Below are 19,473 nucleotides of genomic sequence, written 5' to 3' on the forward strand. Positions count from 1 at the left end.
ATTTAAGGGATAGATTAAGTATCAGGCCATTCAACAATCTTTTTGGTAGATAAAAATATGACGGTGATGTATTAGCCTACTTTCTTATCAAATTGCAGTTTTATCGAGCATGCAATGATGACTTTTTTTAAAACCTCTTTTCACAACTTTTATTTCGTGCACTGTAAATCACTAAATAAAATTTTTATTATTTTTCTTCCCTCTATTCCAAACAATTCTTCACTAATTAAAAGGAAAAAAAATGTGTAAAATTTAATAGGAAAGACAACTATCAGTGAAAAGTGCAAAGAAAAAACATTGGAAAACAAGGAAAGACCAAATGTTGATGTTCTTCCTCGAAAAATTCAATGGAAATCCAATCCGTTAAAAAAATACGAGTATAAACCAAGTACTACGTATATGTTTCCTCCAATATAGTATTCCCTCTGTCATCCAATAATTATCTTGTATATTATATTGGTCAATTATCAAATAATGTCTTGTTAACTTAAATGGTAAATTTCAATCTCACATCACATTGTTATGGCTCCACTTCTAACTATCTCACTCTCAACTTCTTTATTAGCCAATGTGTGTAAATACACTCTAAAGTTTTTACTTCCTAGTTTTAAAATAAAAGGTAAAATGTTAAGAGCATCCACAACCATTGTAACTTTATTTGGTATGTCAAATCTTCAAATTATAACCTTTTTCAAGCTATAGCCTCTCTTAATTGAAAGCCACAACATCTTGAGTTTTATTTGCAACTCTCATTACAACGTTGAAAATCAGAAGATAAAAAGAAACAAAACTTCGAGCATGTGGGACCCATCTTGCAACTATTTTCAAACTAGGGGTGAGCATGGGTCGGGTACCCGAACCGTTAACACTATCGGTTCGGGTACCCGATAACCAATAACACTAAAAATGATATCCATTAAGTTCGGGTTCTCGAACTTCGGGTACCTAGATTTTCGGATTGGTTATCGGGTACCCGAGATGATATCTAATAATGAAAATTTAGACTTTATAATATAGCTATTATGATATCATTCAACACTAATATAAATAATACCACATGATCATGACCAAATTACTAATAATATTACTAATCATTTAAATTATGAAGTGATTGTGAAGTAAAGTATGAATTTAGATTTTGGATAAATAGATTTAAGTAGGAAAAACAAAGAAAAAATTGCTTATCGGATCGAATGAATCGGGTAACCGTTAATTTTAAAGTGATGCCTAATAACCATACCCGATATCAAATTATCGGATCGGGTACTCGAACTGTTATGGTTATTGGAACGGGTACCCTAATTTTCAGTTTGGTTACAGTTCAAATTTTCGGATAATTTGCTTAGCCCTACTTCAAACACCTCAAAGCACATGTAGAATTTAATTTTCATTATAATATAACCTTAATTAACTAAGCTAATAGCTTTGTCATAAGCCCTAAAAAAACAAAAAAAAAAAAAAAAAAAAAAAAAAGCTTTGTCATAACACTTTATTGTAGTTGGTGGGGTTTAAACTTGTGACCTTAAAGTAGTCACAAGGTGAGTTCTCCACCAAGCTTGCTTGGTTATGCACATATATTGATATATACCTCAATAAAGTCATTATATACATGTAAATAGGGATGACAATTATAAATGGATATCCGTAAACCCGATCTACCCGATATTAATAAATGGACAAAAATCCACGTTAAATATCAAGGGCGGATGACGGATAAAACGGGTGACGGATCGAGTCGGATTCGGGTGGGGCTCTGTTCCATCCATCACCCGATCCGTCATCCGTTTTTACCCAAGCTTTTAAGCCTCTCCCAATGCAACCCTGGTTAGAAAATAAACCTGTTGTGACATCCATCTGATATAAATTTGTTTTCTAACCGAGGTTGCATTGGAAGATGCTTAAAAGTAGGTGGAGCGGATGAATTAAACGGGTGAAGCTCGATCCGTGTCATTCCTACATGTAAAATACAACACAATGATTCAGATATTTGATGGTACGTCAATTAATTAATCATGACGAGCAACATCAATTTTCATCTCGATAATCATGATCACGTTGAAACTTATTGCTATATTTGAGAGTTGAGACCATGGATTAGGTAAATATGTTCACTTTTTATATTTGTGCATTAATTATCAATTTTATTTGAAACCAAGTTGGGGTTATTTATTATTTGTTGCTCTGTCCAACAAGTGAACGACATTGCCTTGAAGGGTCTGAGGCTAATTTCGACAATTTTAATATTTAGAGTAGAGAATTACATCATCCTACTCGTCATCTTCGTGTTCTTCTTCATGTTCATGCACTACTACACGCCATACTACCGCATTAATCTATCTTTTCTTTTTGCCCAAGCAAACCTATTAAATAAAGTAAATAATACTCCGTACTTCGTAGTTCGTACCTAGCTGGACTCGAGGAGGGAAATTTATGTTAAAATCTTCAGTCATTCAGTGTGTTTTGCAAGTTTTCGTCTGAGAAAGTCTAACTCTATACAAATACAAAGGTCCCATCACTTTTAAATACTTACGACATTTTGACTTTGACACTTTTATACTACTAGTATGTAGTATTAATGTTGATTATATTTTGTGTATTAACTAAGTGATTGTTGCAAGTTTTTAGAAATAAAGGGAGTATTTAATTGGTCATTACATTGAAATCAATTGGTAATAAGTATAAATATATATAATTTTTAATGTTTTAATTTAATGTAAGATTTTAAAAATTGATTTTAGCTTTTACAATTTTCAATCACTTATAATTATAATTCGTATATTATTGATAAAAAATACGCAATAAAAACCGAACAAATAAAAATGGAAATAGTATGTACATTTGACGAAGTAAAAAGATTGAGAAGGGACGTACCAATATTAAATTGATAAATAAGCAACTTGACACGTTAAGTTCTTTTCCGTATTATAAAAGGAAGATACCTTCTTTTTATTCATTCAAGTGAGAGAATTAAAAAGCTCACGAAACTTCAACTTCAACTTCCAAATTCATTCCCTTTCATATTAATAAAATTAGATATTTGAAGAGCTGAAAACTGGGAAAATAGCAATTGTGGGCTTTTCATTTTCCTATTTTGGGTAAGTTTGCTTCCTATAAATTTATTTTAATATTAATATTTATTTATTTCCCTTTCTTTTTTTAGATATACAGAGTACTATTTCTGGCAATTTAGTTAATTAACGGGTTTTGGTCTTTTTCTTCTATTTACTGTATTTGTTCAGTTTCATCAGAACTTTTTTGGCTCTTTTAAGTTTTTATAGTACAAACACTACAAAGTACTTCGTACATTCTGACTAAAATGCCTAAAAGGCTAAAAGTGCTAACTAGTCTTGTCATGATACTCTCGAATCAAATAATATGAGCTAGAGAAAGGGTATATATTCAAAAGTTTTTCTATAGAACGGTTGCATTATTTTTACTTTGTTATCGTATTTGGATAAATCAATATAGACTAGAAGGTCGAATGTTCATAATTTGGATGTGAAATAGGAAAGACAAGGCTGTAAAAGAAATTGAGGATCTATTTTCCTTCGATTTCGAAAAAATTTGGAAAGAAAATGCATCCCTAAGTAACTTATAAGGGTGCCTACTTACTATATTTTCAAATTGTACTGATTGGTTAAGGAAGGGGAGTTGGTAGAAATGAATTTTTTTTTTTCAAAAAGTTTTGATTGATTCAATCATGGAAAGCCGACATTAGTTTTTGGGGTCAATTTAAAATTTAGTTGCTTTATTGTTAATAACATGCACTTTAACTTCCATAATTAATCTATATTAATTCACAAGTAGCACAACTTTCTCACAACTCCCTGAATTTGGGGTTGGGAAATGGTTTGACCAAAAAGTAATTAGAAATAGGAAGAAAATGGATATTTTTGAAAAATTTGTTTTATTTTGCATGAACTTGTCATACTCTTTCCTACCAATAAAAATAAAAATAAAAAGAATAAAAACTTGTCATATTCTAATTATATCTACTTATGATCAGTTTAAATTACTTTTAGTTTTACCCTGCAATTGTTAAAAACAAATTCAATGATGCACAAAGTTGTGTTATTTTATCACAATTCTTGAGGATGAATGCCCAAGAAATAGGAATTAAAATATATTGAACTTTATCAGTGAGTTTGGACGAGGATATTTTGGAGGCCAGGTAGAGTAGGAAACTAGAAAGGCCAGAATAAATATTGATTGTTTATAAGTGAAATAAATCGGGATTAGTTAAAGTCTAGTAGGCTCTGGGCTAGATTAATGACTATACTTGCATGCGTGATTTGATTTCCCTTCCCTTCTCATAAATCAAATCTTTGCAATATCGGAAATATTTGGAAGGAAATTGCAAGTCCAGTCTGTCCCTCCCCTGTATATTATTTCTCTTCTCCTCACCTCAGCTCCCTTCACTTTGTCTTCCCCTCACACTGTTGTTGCTAACCAAATACATTGTAAAGGTGCAACTTTCTCGCAACCCCGGCCTCAAAATGCATTTTTCATAAATTTTTATTGGTTAAATCATACGAAACTTTAGTCTTTTTATCAGTTTTAATCCTTTATATGTCAATTTGACATGTTAATTTTATACAATAATCCTGCTAAAATAGTCATTTGAAGTTTGTGCTAAAAATGAACTGTGTGACAATTCTTATGGGATAAATGGAGTAGTAGTGTATACAAAGAGTGTAGGAAGTTCTACTGTTAATTAATTTGTTCTCTCTCAATTATGAGGGTGCATACCTTTCTAGTATAAGTTTTTTTAATCTTTTGATGTTGAAATATTGTAGGGTGACAGAGTGGTGGTTTTCAATCTTTTCACATTGAATTGGTTTAAATTCGTGAGATGGACCGCGAAAATGGAGTTGAGAAGGCAACAACTTCCAACTCCGGTGCTACGGAACAGAATCAGAAAGAGACTAAAAAACAAGATGCTACTATGAATAAAGTCCCATTCTACAAGCTCTTTTCTTTTGCGGATTCTACTGATAAGGCTCTGATGATCATTGGCTCCATTAGTGCAATCGGAAATGGTGCGTGTATGCCCTTGATGACCATAGTTTTTGGTGACATAGTTGATGCTTTCGGAGAGAATCAAGATCCTAATCACATTATTGATGTTGTCTCTAAGGTATATCATCCATTTGTATCTATGGTATCAATTTTGCAATTTTATTAGTACGTACTTAAAGATATATATGATGATCAATTCGATTATTTGATATGATGTTTATATACTGTACTAAAATATATACAAAATCTTCCAACCATATGCTCAGCTTCTATGTTATCTTGATACAGGTGTGTTTGAAATTTGTCTACTTGGCCATCGGAGTAGCAATAGCTGCATTTCTTCGTAAGTTTGTTGAACTTGATAACTTTAGTTATAATGGGCTTGTGCAAGAAAGTTATTCGTCTAAAGTGTTAGAAACGGCCATGTTATAATCTAAACTCTATAAAGTATTTTCAAAAATACCTTGATCATGAACTTAAATAATTATTGGCTAATGAACAACTTTTTTTTTTTTTTGCTGTTACAGAGGTGGCTTGCTGGATGGTCACAGGAGAAAGACAGGCTGCAAGAATTAGAAACTTGTACTTAAAAACTATTCTTAGACAAGATGTCGCGTTTTTTGACAATGAAACAACCACAGGTGAGGTTGTTGGAAGGATGTCCGGAGACACTGTCCTTATACAAGACGCTATAGGGGAGAAGGTAACTCTCTTACACTTAAAATCTTAACCTATGTTAGTTGTTCTCATCATTGTTTACCTCATCATAATACTTATACTAGTCTCGCTCTCTTCCTTGGTAGGTTGGCAAGTTTCTACAAATGATATCAACATTCATCACAGGTTTTATCATTGCATTTATCAAAGGCTGGCTTCTTACTCTTGTCATGTTGTCCTCGATACCCCTTCTTGCCATTGCCGGTGCAATCATGACCATTACTATATCAAAGATGGCAACGAGAGGCCAAACTGCTTATGCGAAGGCAGCAATTGTTGTAGAACAGACTATAGGTTCAATCAGAACTGTAAGTTCATTCAACTCCCCACAATATGTTACATATTTAGTATTAGTGCTTGATTTCCTTACTTCTTTACACCATGTATCTCTCATTTCAGGTGGCATCATTTACAGGTGAGAAACAAGCTATTGCAGATTATAAGAAGGCTATTGCAAGCGCGTATAAATCAGGTGTCCTTGAAGGAGTGGCTTCAGGAACGGGTTTGGGGGCCTTAACGTTGGTTATCTTCAGTAGTTATGCTTTAGCCATATGGTTTGGCTCGAGGATGATTGTTGAAAAAAATTACACAGGGGGTACCGTCCTTATTGTTCTTATTTCTGTCGTGGTTGGATCCATGTGAGTCCATTCTTTCCATCTTACTGAACTTTTAAAAACTCAATTCATATATATTGAATCGAAAATTATTTGTACTTAATCTGAATCATACAAGTAATCTTTTCAAGGATAGTGCTGAAGTTTGTTCTGTTTTATAGGTCCTTGGGGCAAGCATCTCCCTCTATGAGCGCGTTTGCTGCAGGACAAGCAGCAGCATATAAGATGTTTGAGACCATAAATAGAAAATCAGAAATCGATCCTTACGACCCCAATGGAAAAACAATGAATGAAATTCGCGGAGAAATTGAGTTAAAAGATGTTCATTTTAGTTACCCCAGCAGACCTGATGAACCAATTTTTAGCGGATTTTGTCTTTCCATTTCAAGTGGCTCAACTGTTGCATTGGTTGGACAAAGTGGGAGTGGAAAATCGACAGTAATTAGTCTCCTAGAGCGGTTTTATGATCCGCAGGCTGGAGAGGTTTTAATTGATGGTATCAATCTTAAAGAATTTCAGCTAAGATGGATCAGACAAAAAATCGGCCTAGTAAGTCAAGAGCCTGTATTATTTGCATCTTCAATCAAAGATAATATCGCGTATGGGAAGGATGGTGCTACCATTGAAGAAATAAAGGTCGCAACAGAGTTGGCTAATGCTGCTAAGTTCATTGATAAATTGCCTCAGGTATGGTTCAAGCTACTACTACATCTTTACTCTAATTGTTCTAGAAGCTAAGTTAAAATATATAAAGTATTAAGCTTTGGTTTGTGTTGTTTATCTTTTCAGGGGCTAGATACCTTAGTCGGCGAGCATGGAGCACAACTATCAGGAGGACAAAAGCAAAGAGTGGCTATAGCAAGGGCCATTCTAAAAGATCCGCGAATTTTACTTCTAGATGAAGCTACAAGTGCACTTGATGCCGAATCTGAGAAGATTGTGCAAGAAGCATTAGACAGGATAATGGTAAACAGGACAACTGTTGTTGTTGCTCATCGCTTGAGTACAGTTAGGAACGCCGATATGATAGCAGTTATTCATCAAGGAAAGGTGGTAGAGAAAGGTAATATTGTAATCTAATGTCACCCTTTTACAAATCATGAATGACCTGGTTATAAAATTGTGATTGTTTGAATAAAGATGGTAAACTGATAATTTTTTTGCTGCTACGAATTAGGTCCACACGCGGAACTATTGAATGATCCCGAGGGAGCATATTCACAACTTATACGACTACAGGAAATCAGAAAGGAGTCTGAACAAGTTGAGAATATTGGAGATCATTCAATACACTCTAGTCAGAGAAAACTGTCCTTAAGATCATTAAGTCACGAATCCTCTAGGAGAGTGAGTAGTAGTCGCCGTCACTCTTTTTCTGTAGAAGGTACTACTACTACATTGTCTGCTCCGGAACAACAGCAAGAAGTCTCAATTTGGCGCATTGCTTCTTTGAACAAGCCCGAGACTCCATCACTTCTTCTCGGAGCTATCTCTGCATGTGCGAATGGCCTTATTTTTCCACTAGTCAGTATAATCCTTTCTAGTGCAATCAAAATGTTTTATGAGCCTCCTAACAAGCTGAAAAAGGATTCCAAGTTTTGGTCCCTTATGTTTCTACTCCTTGGTATAGCATCACTAATTACTCAACCTCTTCAATTCTTCTTCTTTGGTGTGGCTGGTCAAAGGCTAATACAACGTATTAGGTCCATGTGTTTCGAGAAAGCAGTCCACATGGAAGTTGGTTGGTTCGATGAGCCTAATCATTCAAGTGGTGCAATTGGTGCAAGGTTGTCTGCTGATGCAGCCATTGTGCGTGCTTTAGTAGGAGATACACTAGCATTGACTGTTCAGAATATTGCAACAGCTGTTGCTGGTTTATTGATTGCTTTCACTGCAAACTGGATACTGGCATTCATTATTCTAGCCTTAATACCCTTTATAGGCCTTAATGGATATGTCCAAGTCAAGTTTTTGAAGGGATTCAGCGCAGATGCTAAGGTTCGCTTTACTTTAACTCGCTCTGATCCCTGCATATATATATGTGCATGCCATAACAACTACATATCATTACAAAATAATCCTTATGATACATCTTAGAATCACCTGAAAATGGAAACTAAAGTGATACAAGTATAATATATGTGCAATATATGTTGGAAAATAAAAGCTCTAACATTTTCCTAAACTATGTAACATGACAAGTGTACATTAAGCCAAAATTGAGAGTAATTGACTTGAATCCCCTACTTAAAAAAACTTCTTTGAACTTTTGCAGAAAAAGTATGAAGAGGCGAGTCAAGTTGCTAATGACGCGGTTGCTAGTATAAGAACCGTTGCTTCTTTTTGTGCCGAGGAGAAGGTAATGCAACTATACGAAAAGAAATGTGAAGCCCCAATAGAAGCAGGTGTGAAGCAAGGAGTGGTTAGTGGGGTGGGTTTCGGGCTATCTTTTGCTTTGCTTTTTTTTGTCTACGCCGGAAGTTTCTATGCCGGAGCTCAACTTGTTGCCCATAAGAAAACAACATTTTCTGAGGTTTTCAAGGTATATGAGTATTGCATTTGCTTCAAAACCTTCCAAATTATAATTTTTTTTTCCTATTTTTCCTATGCTTAAAATGTATGTTCTTCTATAGGTATTTTTCGCGTTAGCTTTCTCTGCAATAGGAATATCACAATCAAGCTCCTTTGCAACTGATAGCAGTAAAGCCAAGGATGCAGCTGCATCCGTATTTGCAATCCTTGATCGTAAATCTAAGATTGACTCAAGCGACGAATCTGGGATGACCTTGGATAATGTTAAGGGTGAACTTGCACTGCAACACGTGAGCTTTTTGTATCCTAGTAGGCCTGATATTCAGATTTTCCAAGACTTGTCCTTGACTATTCACTCTGGCCAGGTAATCTCTAAACTCGAACATGCTCTTACGTATCCCTTGTTAATTTAATTTGCTGTTGTCTTGCTAACAAATACTCGTGTATGGTCTAAAGTGATTTAAAGTATTTTATCTTTATCTTCGCTTATCAGACTGTTGCTCTTGTGGGAGAAAGTGGATGCGGAAAATCAACTGTCATATCCCTCTTACAGAGATTTTATGATCCAATTTCGGGTTGTATCACACTTGATGGGATTGAACTTAAGAAGTTTCAACTGAAATGGTTGAGACAACAAATGGGGCTCGTTAGCCAAGAGCCTGTTCTTTTCAATGATACTATACGTGCCAACATCGCGTATGGAAAGGGTGGCAATGCCAGTGAGGCCGAAATCATAAATGCTGCAGAGCTCGCAAATGCTCACAAGTTCATAAGTAGCTTACAAAATGTATGTACACCTACATAATAGTAGTGCTTTATAAGAGTAATGCATAATTAAATTTCTTTAGTATATTCTTATGCATTGGTATTTAACGAATTGTATGAAATATTGCACGTAGGGCTATGATACGATCGTAGGAGAACGAGGAGTTCAACTGTCAGGAGGACAAAAGCAGAGAGTTGCCATAGCCAGAGCCATAGTAAAGAATCCAAGAATATTACTATTGGATGAAGCTACAAGTGCACTTGATGCTGAATCTGAAAGAGTTGTGCAAGATGCACTAGATCAAGTTATGGTGGATCGTACGACAGTAGTTGTTGCTCATCGCTTATCCACCATAAAAAACGCCGATGTGATTGCAGTGGTAAAGAAAGGGGTCATTGCAGAGAAAGGGAAGCACGAAACACTACTTCGTATCAATGATGGTGTTTATGCTTCTTTGGTTGCACTTCACATGAGTTCTTCCTCCTAACCACACCACAAATTTTGTCTCTATTTTGCAAGTTTTTAGCTATTCTTACTTCACAAAAACCTTATAGCATTCCTCATCATGAACTCGATCTCATAGGTGGAATGTTGGAAGATTTAGGATTTTTTTTAATATCTTTATAACACTCAATTCTTTTTGTCCATAATTTTGAGAGTACTGTTATTTATTTCCTTGTAACACAAAATTCTTTTTACGAAAATCGATTAGTACTTGGTTTATTTACAATTTCAGTAAAAAAAAAAAAAATGAACTCAGAACTGTACAATTCCACTACTCGATTTTTGATGCAGGGATTTTCTTAAGTATATACTTGTACTTCGCATCACATTCACTGAGTAATCTTGCAGACATCAACACTACGGGTGTGTTGAGTTCTAATGCTCTTTTTGTCCACTAGAATGAAATGGACTATAAATCATTAGAAGAATACAACTAAAAGTTACAACAATATAATGTATGGTATGCAGCTTACATTGCATGGTTCCTAGGTCGGATGACCTATTTCAAAATTAAACCAAGCGAGTTTGTACGTAGATCCATTAAGCCAATTTTAATAAATTTTTAGTGTCTCTATACCCCAACTCCGCGGGAATTGAACACCTAACCTCAGTTTTACAATTGCCACATAGTGTACTATCTCACTAATAGATCTCAGGCACACAGCAATATGGCGATGGCGCACAAAGTAAACGATACGTTGTGACTGTTTAAGGCAAGTAGTGCCATATGTTGTACTGTTGCTTTACTAACAGTTTGATGACATTGACAACCTATGATGTATTGTGTGATTCATTTGTCAATTAAAGAGTTCACAGGTGCAAGTTTATGCCTTTTAAAGTTTGACTACTACTTGCGGCTATTGCGATGAGTCCTTTCTATGCCTTTGGAAGATTATTGGGGACAAAGCAAAATGTGTAATTTCAACTAATTGATCGAGGTATTGGCCCAATGATTAAGATTGAGGGCTTGTATACAAATAGGCCACAGGTTCAAATTCCCCACCACCATTTAGAATAAAGAGAGTATTATTTTGAAACAAATGTGATACATAAAAAGTCTACCGGCCCAAATATAAATACGAATATTAAACTATCCTCCCTTCTTTTCAGTTCAAGCTTATACCATAAATTCTTTATTTTTATGGAAATAAATAGCATGTTACTTGTCAGCACTCTATGTAGTACAGACAACAAGGCTTATATTTTTATCAATTAGAGGGAAGCAATTCAATGAGAGAGACATCAAATGTACAAAGCAGAAGATTTTGTTTATGCCTTGCAATTTGGATGATAAAAAAATTGTACTTAGATGACACGTATGTGTAATTTATAGTAATTGTATATAGTGGCGCATGTAATGAACAGATGCGTAAATTACGATTTTATATAGTGGCGCATGTAATGAACGCTTACTGACATTATACCAACAGGCAACAACACAAAAACTTGATCTTCATACTTCCAAATGCACGGTTCTATACATTAACCGTTATCTATGGTAAAAATCATAAACCTGTAAAGGCTGTAATCCTGTGTAATTATTATCGACACCAATCAACAGTATATATTCATATTAATCATATCAAATTCGAAAGGACCCCATTAAAATTCCTCTTACATTAAATAAATTATTCTACTATAATGACTAAAGTTCTTTTCTAATAACACCTGCATACATAAAAGCAACTCTTCTAATAATGACTAATTTATGTTAATACTACTAACATATGCTTTGTATATTTAATCTTTTAATAACTTATTTGGGACCTTCATAGGAGATATGATTTGCCTGTTGTTGTTAATCAACCCCATTCTTTCCGGTTTCGAGCTCGGTCGTCGCCTAATCAGAAGGCGAACGATGGTTGTTTACTTGATGAGGATGGTAGATTATGACATTAGAAGTAACATCAAAATCCCTCTTAAAATGACTCCAAAGTGAATTTTTCTCAGATGCATTTGCCATTTTTTGATCTATTATTCCATTTATAGCTTCTGGTATTGGTTGATCTTTCATTACTTTTTTCCAATAATCTTCAGGACTATTTCTTGCACCAATTTCATTAGAAAACTGCAAACAAACAAAAAACAATCAGAAGATTTACAAGTGCTCATATCGTGAAAAGAAAGGCATCATTGATAATAAGTCATGCGACATCTACAATAAGGAAATAGATCGGCGATAGCTAGGGAGCTTACCAAGAGTAGCATGAAGAAGGAGAGGAAGAGAACACAAGCAAACTTCATGGTAAAGATAGCCAAATGAAAAAAAAGGTATGGTTTGTGAGTTAGTCTACTTGGTTATGAACAGAAGAATATAGGGTTAGATCACTAATATTTATTTTATAAGCTAAGGTAATTATAACGGTCCAACAATATATGTTTAATTTATATAGTAGTAAAATATAGAGAATAGTAGTAGGTACTACTGTATAAGATAAAGTCAATTATAATCCTCAAAAGAGCATTAGAAGAAAGTCAAAAGGCAATGATTCCTTTTGGTGTGGAACTGTGTGGATTTTGTGATAACCTATTTTACGGTGTACATAGATCTAATAAAATTATTTAAGTGGGCATATAATTATTGAGGATTGAAAAATTTAGCTGTGTTAATTACTATGAGAACAACTTAAAAAGTAAATTTTTAGAATTGATTAAGATAGTTTGATGATACTAAGCATATGCAATAGCATATCTCTTAGCTCGATTGTTTACTACTCCCTTCTCTAAAAAAATTCATTTTTGACATATTATTTTATAGAAAATCACCGACAAAATATGAAAACCTTAGAGGCGAAGGAAGTAACTTTTTCTGAATTAATTTTCATGTAGAAATTTTGTTCTTATCATTTCTTAACTTTCCTTTTTCATTTTTACTAAAAGCTTTTTTTTTTTTTTTTTTTTAAAAAAAAAAAAAAAGAGCTAATAATATATTAATTAAGGAATTGATTTGAGATTACATAGATAAGGAGAAATCTCCGGAGAATAATGATCGTACTTGATGCACTCTGAAATGCACTAGTTTAACTAGGTGATGTGCACTTGTACAGCATAATTGATTTTGGCTAAAAGCCGCCTAGAAGTTCTCAATTCATTAATTGTTATGAAATTGATTGACCTTACCTTAATTTTCTCTTACTTTTTCTATTTTTTTTTTATTTGCTAAATAACGCTTCTAGAGATTATATGTGGGTTTGTCAGTAAAAGTGGACTTTGTTAGACAATAAAGATTAAAGTGTACGAAGTATTTATTTACCCTTAATTGAAGTTGATAGAGAGAAAAAAGGCAGTGCGAACCTAAAACTATGGGCAGGGGCGGAGCTAGAAGGGGACGAGTGGGGACACTTGTCCCCCCATTTTCAAAAAAAAAAAATAAAAAAAAAAATTTAAAAAAAAAAAACAAAAAAACGCAATTACAGAGTGCTCTGTGCGATATTTGCAGCCAAACCCTAAGTCTTTCAATTTTTAATTTCTCTCTCTTCGATTCGCCCTCACCTCGCCAGAGTCGCCTGACGCTGTCCACCGTTCTCCGGCAGTTCGCAGCAGTGAGGCCAATGACGAGGTTCGACAGACGACAGCGCACAGCGGACAGCCTTCAATTCCGTTCGACAGTCACCAAAATTAAAAAACCAAAGTCCTGTCTGTCGCTCGGTCGCTGCCTGCCAAACCCCTCATCGTCGTCGGTCGTCCGTCAGTCGCCAGTCGCCGCCTCGGTCATCTTCTGGTCTTCGCTGCATCTAAAGGTATGTCTTAACTCTTAAATATATTAATTTGTTCTTCTAATTGAAAATTTGAAATCCCCAATTTGCAATTTTAATTGTTAACCCAATAACCCTTTCTTTCTCCCCATACTTTACTTATTTTCTGAGGCTATATATTCTGAAAAGGGTATCGGAATTTGTGTCAAATATTGAAGGGGATTTGTTTTGGTCTTTAAATGGGGTTGGTGCTCCTGATTTGATCTTTATTTATGTGCCTGAAGGGTGCCGAGTTGATGCCCCTTTAAATTTGAGGTCTTTCTCACTGAAAGGGAGTGATGCCGAGTCGAATATGTTGCCGGTTTCGAACCCGAGAGTATTGGTGTTGATAGAAGGGAGGAGAGGTGGGTATAGTTGAGGTGTTTTTAGGTGGAGATGGTAACAAGTGTTATTGGACTAATTATGTTCTTGAGGTGATCATCGGTGAAGGAGCAACATTTAGCCATTTTTATGTACAAACACAATCTTTGGGAGCTGCCCATATTAAATGGACTTCCATTAGGCAAGTATATTTGGTTCTGCTTTTATTATGTTTTTGTTGATTAAGTGTCATTATGTGCAACACTTTAGATTTTGTGATATCCTTTGCTTATAATCCTGTTAGTGCATTATCATGTGATTGCTTATACTTCTATTCTTGTTGGTGCTTTGGTATATCAGGATTAAATACATTATAATGCAACTGTCTTCGCTTTTATATTATATCCATAATTTGTCCCCCCAATTTGAAAATCCTGGCTCCGCCAGTGACTATGGGTTGTCTTGAATGGAAGCATAAGGAGTATACCTCCATATACTGAATTAATTAGGATTACATATTAATATCAATCATACCTAGTAGCTAGACCATTTGAAAGTGTGTATATTTGACTATTACATCTCTTAAAGCATTATATCATAAAGACATGGAAACACAAGGATTCAAAACTTGAAACATACTTAACATATGCTAAATTGACTATTAATATTATTATGTAGATGCTAAGCATTATAAGTGTAGATAGATGTCAATTATAATTAAAGTGTGTGAATAGACTGGAAGTCAAAGTGTTGACAATACTTAAAAACGAAAGAAGTATGTGAAAGTGTATACCGAGAGGGCGTGGTGGGAATTTGATTGGCCAAGTATGTAGTCTTGATTCAACTCCTTTGGCTTTAAAGACGCTTGCACTGTTAACAAGTCAAAAAAGAATAGACACCAACTCAACTAGTAGCAGCGTAGCACCGCAAACATTGACTTCTTTTGTACATCACATGCATGCTTAACTCCAGGTCATAAACAAACAAAGATAGAAGACTTACCTTTTTCTAAAATGGGAAAGGCATCAAATTATAGATTTGTTAACGTTAATAAAATTATCAATTGGCAAGAAAATATCTATTTTATTCCGGATATTATTTCTACAGAATAACTTTAATGAGGTAAGGTTAGAATGCGAACGAGGAGGCCACGGTCGTTTGTTCATATAGAATAGTTATTTGAAGTGTGTTACATTGGAACCAACCATTGGCACCCAACATCCCAACCTCACCCTTTCGATTACTTGATTATATGTCACATTTAACCACAACTCGAGATTGAATTGAGATAGCATAATTAATTCTGCTTACTTTACTATATTATTTCGTTATTGAAAATTAAACTTAATTACATTATATTAAGCTAAATTAAACTGAATTTAAATGAAATTATAAAAATAAGGTCAAAAGAACATAACTTTAAACTTTAAACGTAGCATGATACATGACACTCCGTAACAATGTAACCTAACCATCATGAAATATAATTACAAGCTATATTTTTCTTAATTGAAAACTACCCTTTCCTTAAATTAAAGAGATAAGGAGTACAAGCACTCATATTTAAATGTTTTGTAGGGTGACAAACTGAAAGTTCATAAACCACTATTGTTTGCAATCATACTAGTCGCAATCCATAAATTTTGTAGTGAGTGCAAATCAACCTAACAACTAACTAAGATTATGATTAGTTTTTGAACCAAATAATAAACATACATTGCCTACTTTTCTTTCACTTAATGTATCCTCCTTCAACATTTATCCATAATCAATTACTAAATTATATGCATCCTAAAATTTGCATTATGCCACATAAAAATGTCGGTTTTTCTAGGCTCATTTATGCCAACCTACCAACAGACTACAATAAATTTGAGCGTACATAAACAGTTTATTATAATACACTAAGGTGTCGTATAAGGCATTAATTTACCTCATAAATAATGGCAATGACGCACATATCTTCCATGTGTCGCCATATAACACATCTCTAGAGTATAATAGAGACAGTTATTACAGATTATGCTTTAGTATTGAATATTGATACGTTTCTGGTTTGTTGATTGTGTATTAGTTGAAGTTTTTGCTAGTTCGTTGACAAATGAAACGACTATTGTAGATAAAGCAATAAAATAGTAGCACTTAGTATGGCTCTAATTTCATGGGATAATGGGATATATTATACGAAGTAATACATACTCCAAAAATTATAGTGATTAGGTACAAATAACGGCTTAATTTGTCTATTTGTCCTCCTCCAAATAGGATTATTAAGCAGTATTATTAGGGTCACAATCAAGTTAAATTGACCAATTTTTAGTGATGTAGACATTTTTCTTAAGTCAAAACGCATTATAATATAATTATGTAGCATATATGTGCATTTTTTTATATATATTTTTGATCTGCATGAACTATAACGACACTACAAATTATAAATAGAGAGTTAAGATTTGAACATGCTATGAGCTGATGTTGTACATGTATATATACAAGTCTTTAGTGTTTGCTACTAGGTTAAGACTTCATTGATGCACTCTTTAGATTAATTAATGGGGAGAATGTACAATCTTTTTAATTAGGCTTATTATGAATGTTAATTGATAACATTATTGTAAGTTTACTGTAGTTGCGTAGCATATTAGGACAAAAAGATTACTAATTAGCCATCATGAAGGTAAGGTCAAAAGTTGTTTACGTATGTATTTGATTTATCAAGCTAAAATTAACACCAATCAAGTTAATATAATATGAAATATGTTAATTGTTATGTGCTATTCATTTTGTCATGATTAAAACTCAAGATTTCTTTACAAAAGTAAATGGCTATGTGGAGGCAAAATATTCCGGCTTAAATAATCAACTAGTATTTAGCTAGTGCGATACACGGAATTATCTTTTTATCTAAATAAATGTATTTAGGATTTTTTTAATCAAAAACCTTTTTTAAAAAAAATAATCAAAAACATTTGTAAATACAAATTGCACTTTTTTAGTAAATTAAAATGTAATACTACGTACGTAAACGCAATGCAATATATTCTTAACGGGGAAAAAAATACATCATATCATATGTAACACTAAGTTATACAAATTGCATTAAGCAAAAAAAAACTAACTCTGACATGCAACAAATAAAATTTAGTTTTGCCTATTTATTTCAAATTTTAGCAAAAATAATATTAAAAAACACACAAAGGGTTTTTATACTCCATACAAATAATTTAATTTATCACAATATTTATAATTGAGATTAAAATTGTAAAATTGCAAATTGAAAAAAAGAGGGAGTTAAACATAGAGAAAACAAACCTTTTGTGACAAATTTGATGAAAGTGTGAAATTGATCGATACAAAATTTGGCCAAATTGTCTTACAAAATTAATCGACTCAATTGCGGTGTAAGGTTCTAGAATTCAAATTAGAGAAATACTTCGTAGGAAGAAAGGAAATCAACTCAATTGCGGTGTAAGGCTGTATAATTCAAATTAGAAAAATAGGAAGGAAAATAAATTTTCAACATGCAAAAATGGGGAGAAAGAAGAGAATTTCTAAGTTATAATGACTATCATTTGGGATGAGAGTTGGAAACTGAAGTTATCAGTAACTATTATTGGAGGCTATTAATATTCATAACAAAAATTGAAAGAGTTTTCCTAAAAAAATTAAAAAATAAATAAATAAATAAACATTGAAAGAGTACATTTATCCAAGGAAATCGAAAACTAATTAACTATCTGATGAAAAGACACAAATGAAAAGGTTTCATTTAAATTAATAAAAAAAATATAAAATATGTAACTACAAATGAATATTAGGGAGATACCACGTGGCACTTTGTATGACTTGCAAAAGTTCCTGTTTTAAAATAGGAAAAATTTACAAAAATAATCCCAACTTTTCCTTATCCGCCCAAAATAATCCCAATTTTAGATTATTTTTTAATAATCCGAACTTTGATATGAATTTACTTTCAACGGTCCCAATTGACCGGTAACCTACTGAGAAGGTAATTGTTTTTAAAAAAAATGTAATTTACACATGTCACAACATGATTGGTCAAAATATGTTATTAGTACTAATTTTTTTTGAGGCAAATTATTAGTATTGTACTAATTAACAATTAACTAATTATTTTAAAACTAACTATTTTAAAAATAATTTTAAGAAAAACCAGGCCACCACCAGCCACCTTCCCTTCCCTTCACCCCCGCCGGCGTCCGCCCCAACCGGCCTGCCCCTAAACTATTCCCGTCGGCGTCCCCCTACCTTGCTGCAACCCCAACCTTCCCTTTCTCGCAACCGCTTTTTGCAACCAATTAATCCCCACTCGCAAGTTCCAAACCCCTTCTGCAACCACGAAATCGGAAAAAGGGTGGAGGTTTGGGTAGGTCAGGGTCGCGGCTCGCGGGCAGGGTGAGGGTTCGCACTCTTCGCAGTTAGGGCCACTGTAGTTGGCAAGGGTAAGGGTTTCAAATAGATTCGGTTGGCAAAAGGGATTCGAGGTAGAGAAGGGGGTGTCGAGAAGGGTGGAAGGGAAAGGTGGTGGTGTTGCCGGCGCGGGAAGGGGATCAGCGAGGGTGGAGGCGGCCTGGGCGGCGGCATGGGATGGATGGTGGCATGGGTTGGGTGGGTGAGGTGGTTGGGGCGCTGGTAAGGTGGTTTTTAAGTTAATTAATTTATTTTTTCTTCTTTAATTTAAAAAAAAAATCTGAATTTTTTTAATTTTTAATTTTTACTTTTTTTTTACCAATCATATGCTGACACGTGTCAGGTAACTTGTTATAACCAGTTGAATAACCGATTGGGACCATTAGAAGCAAATCAATATCAAAGTTCGGATTATTAAAAAATAATCCAAAATTGGGATTTTGGGTGAATGAGGCAAAGTTGGGATTATTCTTGTCAATTTTTCCTTTAAAATATTAGTATACTAGATGAAGCCCGTGCGATGCACGGTTTGTTTTTATTTTTTTACAACTTATATTTTTTCCCATGTTTGTGATAAAATTTGTTACTTTATTTATTCATTGTACGTAGTATATTATATTATCATTTAATATGAATTTTCTCTCATTCGTTATATATTTAGATGGAATTCCTAATATCAAAAGATAATATTTTATATTTATTAGTTTAAACTTTAATATTTCATTCGCCAATTTTATTTTGTTAACGTAGAACTTAATCTTTAAGACGAATAAATGATAAATGATAAATGATAAACGATGAACATTTTTTTTTCTAAAAAGAGAGATTGGATATA

General features: G+C 33.8%; 2 protein-coding genes across 3 annotated transcripts; one reads left to right on the top strand and one right to left on the bottom strand.

Moving 5' to 3' along the window:
- The first annotated feature begins 2,959 nt into the window (after nucleotides 1–2,959).
- On the top strand, nucleotides 2,960–10,375 carry LOC110698484 (ABC transporter B family member 11-like). 2 transcript variants are annotated; one of them, XM_021875922.1, is made up of 13 exons: nucleotides 2,960–3,095; nucleotides 4,797–5,137; nucleotides 5,308–5,362; nucleotides 5,547–5,722; nucleotides 5,823–6,044; nucleotides 6,136–6,374; nucleotides 6,512–7,037; nucleotides 7,140–7,413; nucleotides 7,528–8,348; nucleotides 8,626–8,892; nucleotides 8,984–9,247; nucleotides 9,376–9,669; nucleotides 9,782–10,135. In XM_021875922.1, the coding sequence occupies exons 2-13, from the start codon at nucleotides 4,853–4,855 to the stop codon at nucleotides 10,133–10,135; spliced, it is 3,777 nt and encodes a 1,258-aa protein (XP_021731614.1). In that variant the 5' UTR covers nucleotides 2,960–3,095; nucleotides 4,797–4,852. The 2 variants fall into 2 exon arrangements, with proteins under 2 accessions (XP_021731614.1, XP_021731615.1); XM_021875923.1 differs by lacking the exon at nucleotides 2,960–3,095 and having other exon boundaries at nucleotides 4,853–5,137; nucleotides 9,782–10,375.
- A 1,229-nt stretch (nucleotides 10,376–11,604) lies between these two features.
- On the bottom strand, nucleotides 11,605–12,521 carry LOC110698867. The gene is made up of 2 exons (XM_021876384.1): nucleotides 12,349–12,521; nucleotides 11,605–12,220 (listed from the first exon to the last, which is right to left on the bottom strand). The coding sequence occupies exons 1-2, from the start codon at nucleotides 12,394–12,396 to the stop codon at nucleotides 11,993–11,995; spliced, it is 276 nt and encodes a 91-aa protein (XP_021732076.1). The 5' UTR covers nucleotides 12,397–12,521; the 3' UTR covers nucleotides 11,605–11,992.
- Between the last annotated feature and the right edge of the window lie 6,952 nt (nucleotides 12,522–19,473).

The sequence above is a fragment of the Chenopodium quinoa genome, unplaced genomic scaffold (assembly GCF_001683475.1).
Source record: "Chenopodium quinoa cultivar QQ74 unplaced genomic scaffold, ASM168347v1, whole genome shotgun sequence".
NCBI lineage: Eukaryota > Viridiplantae > Streptophyta > Magnoliopsida > Caryophyllales > Amaranthaceae > Chenopodium > Chenopodium quinoa.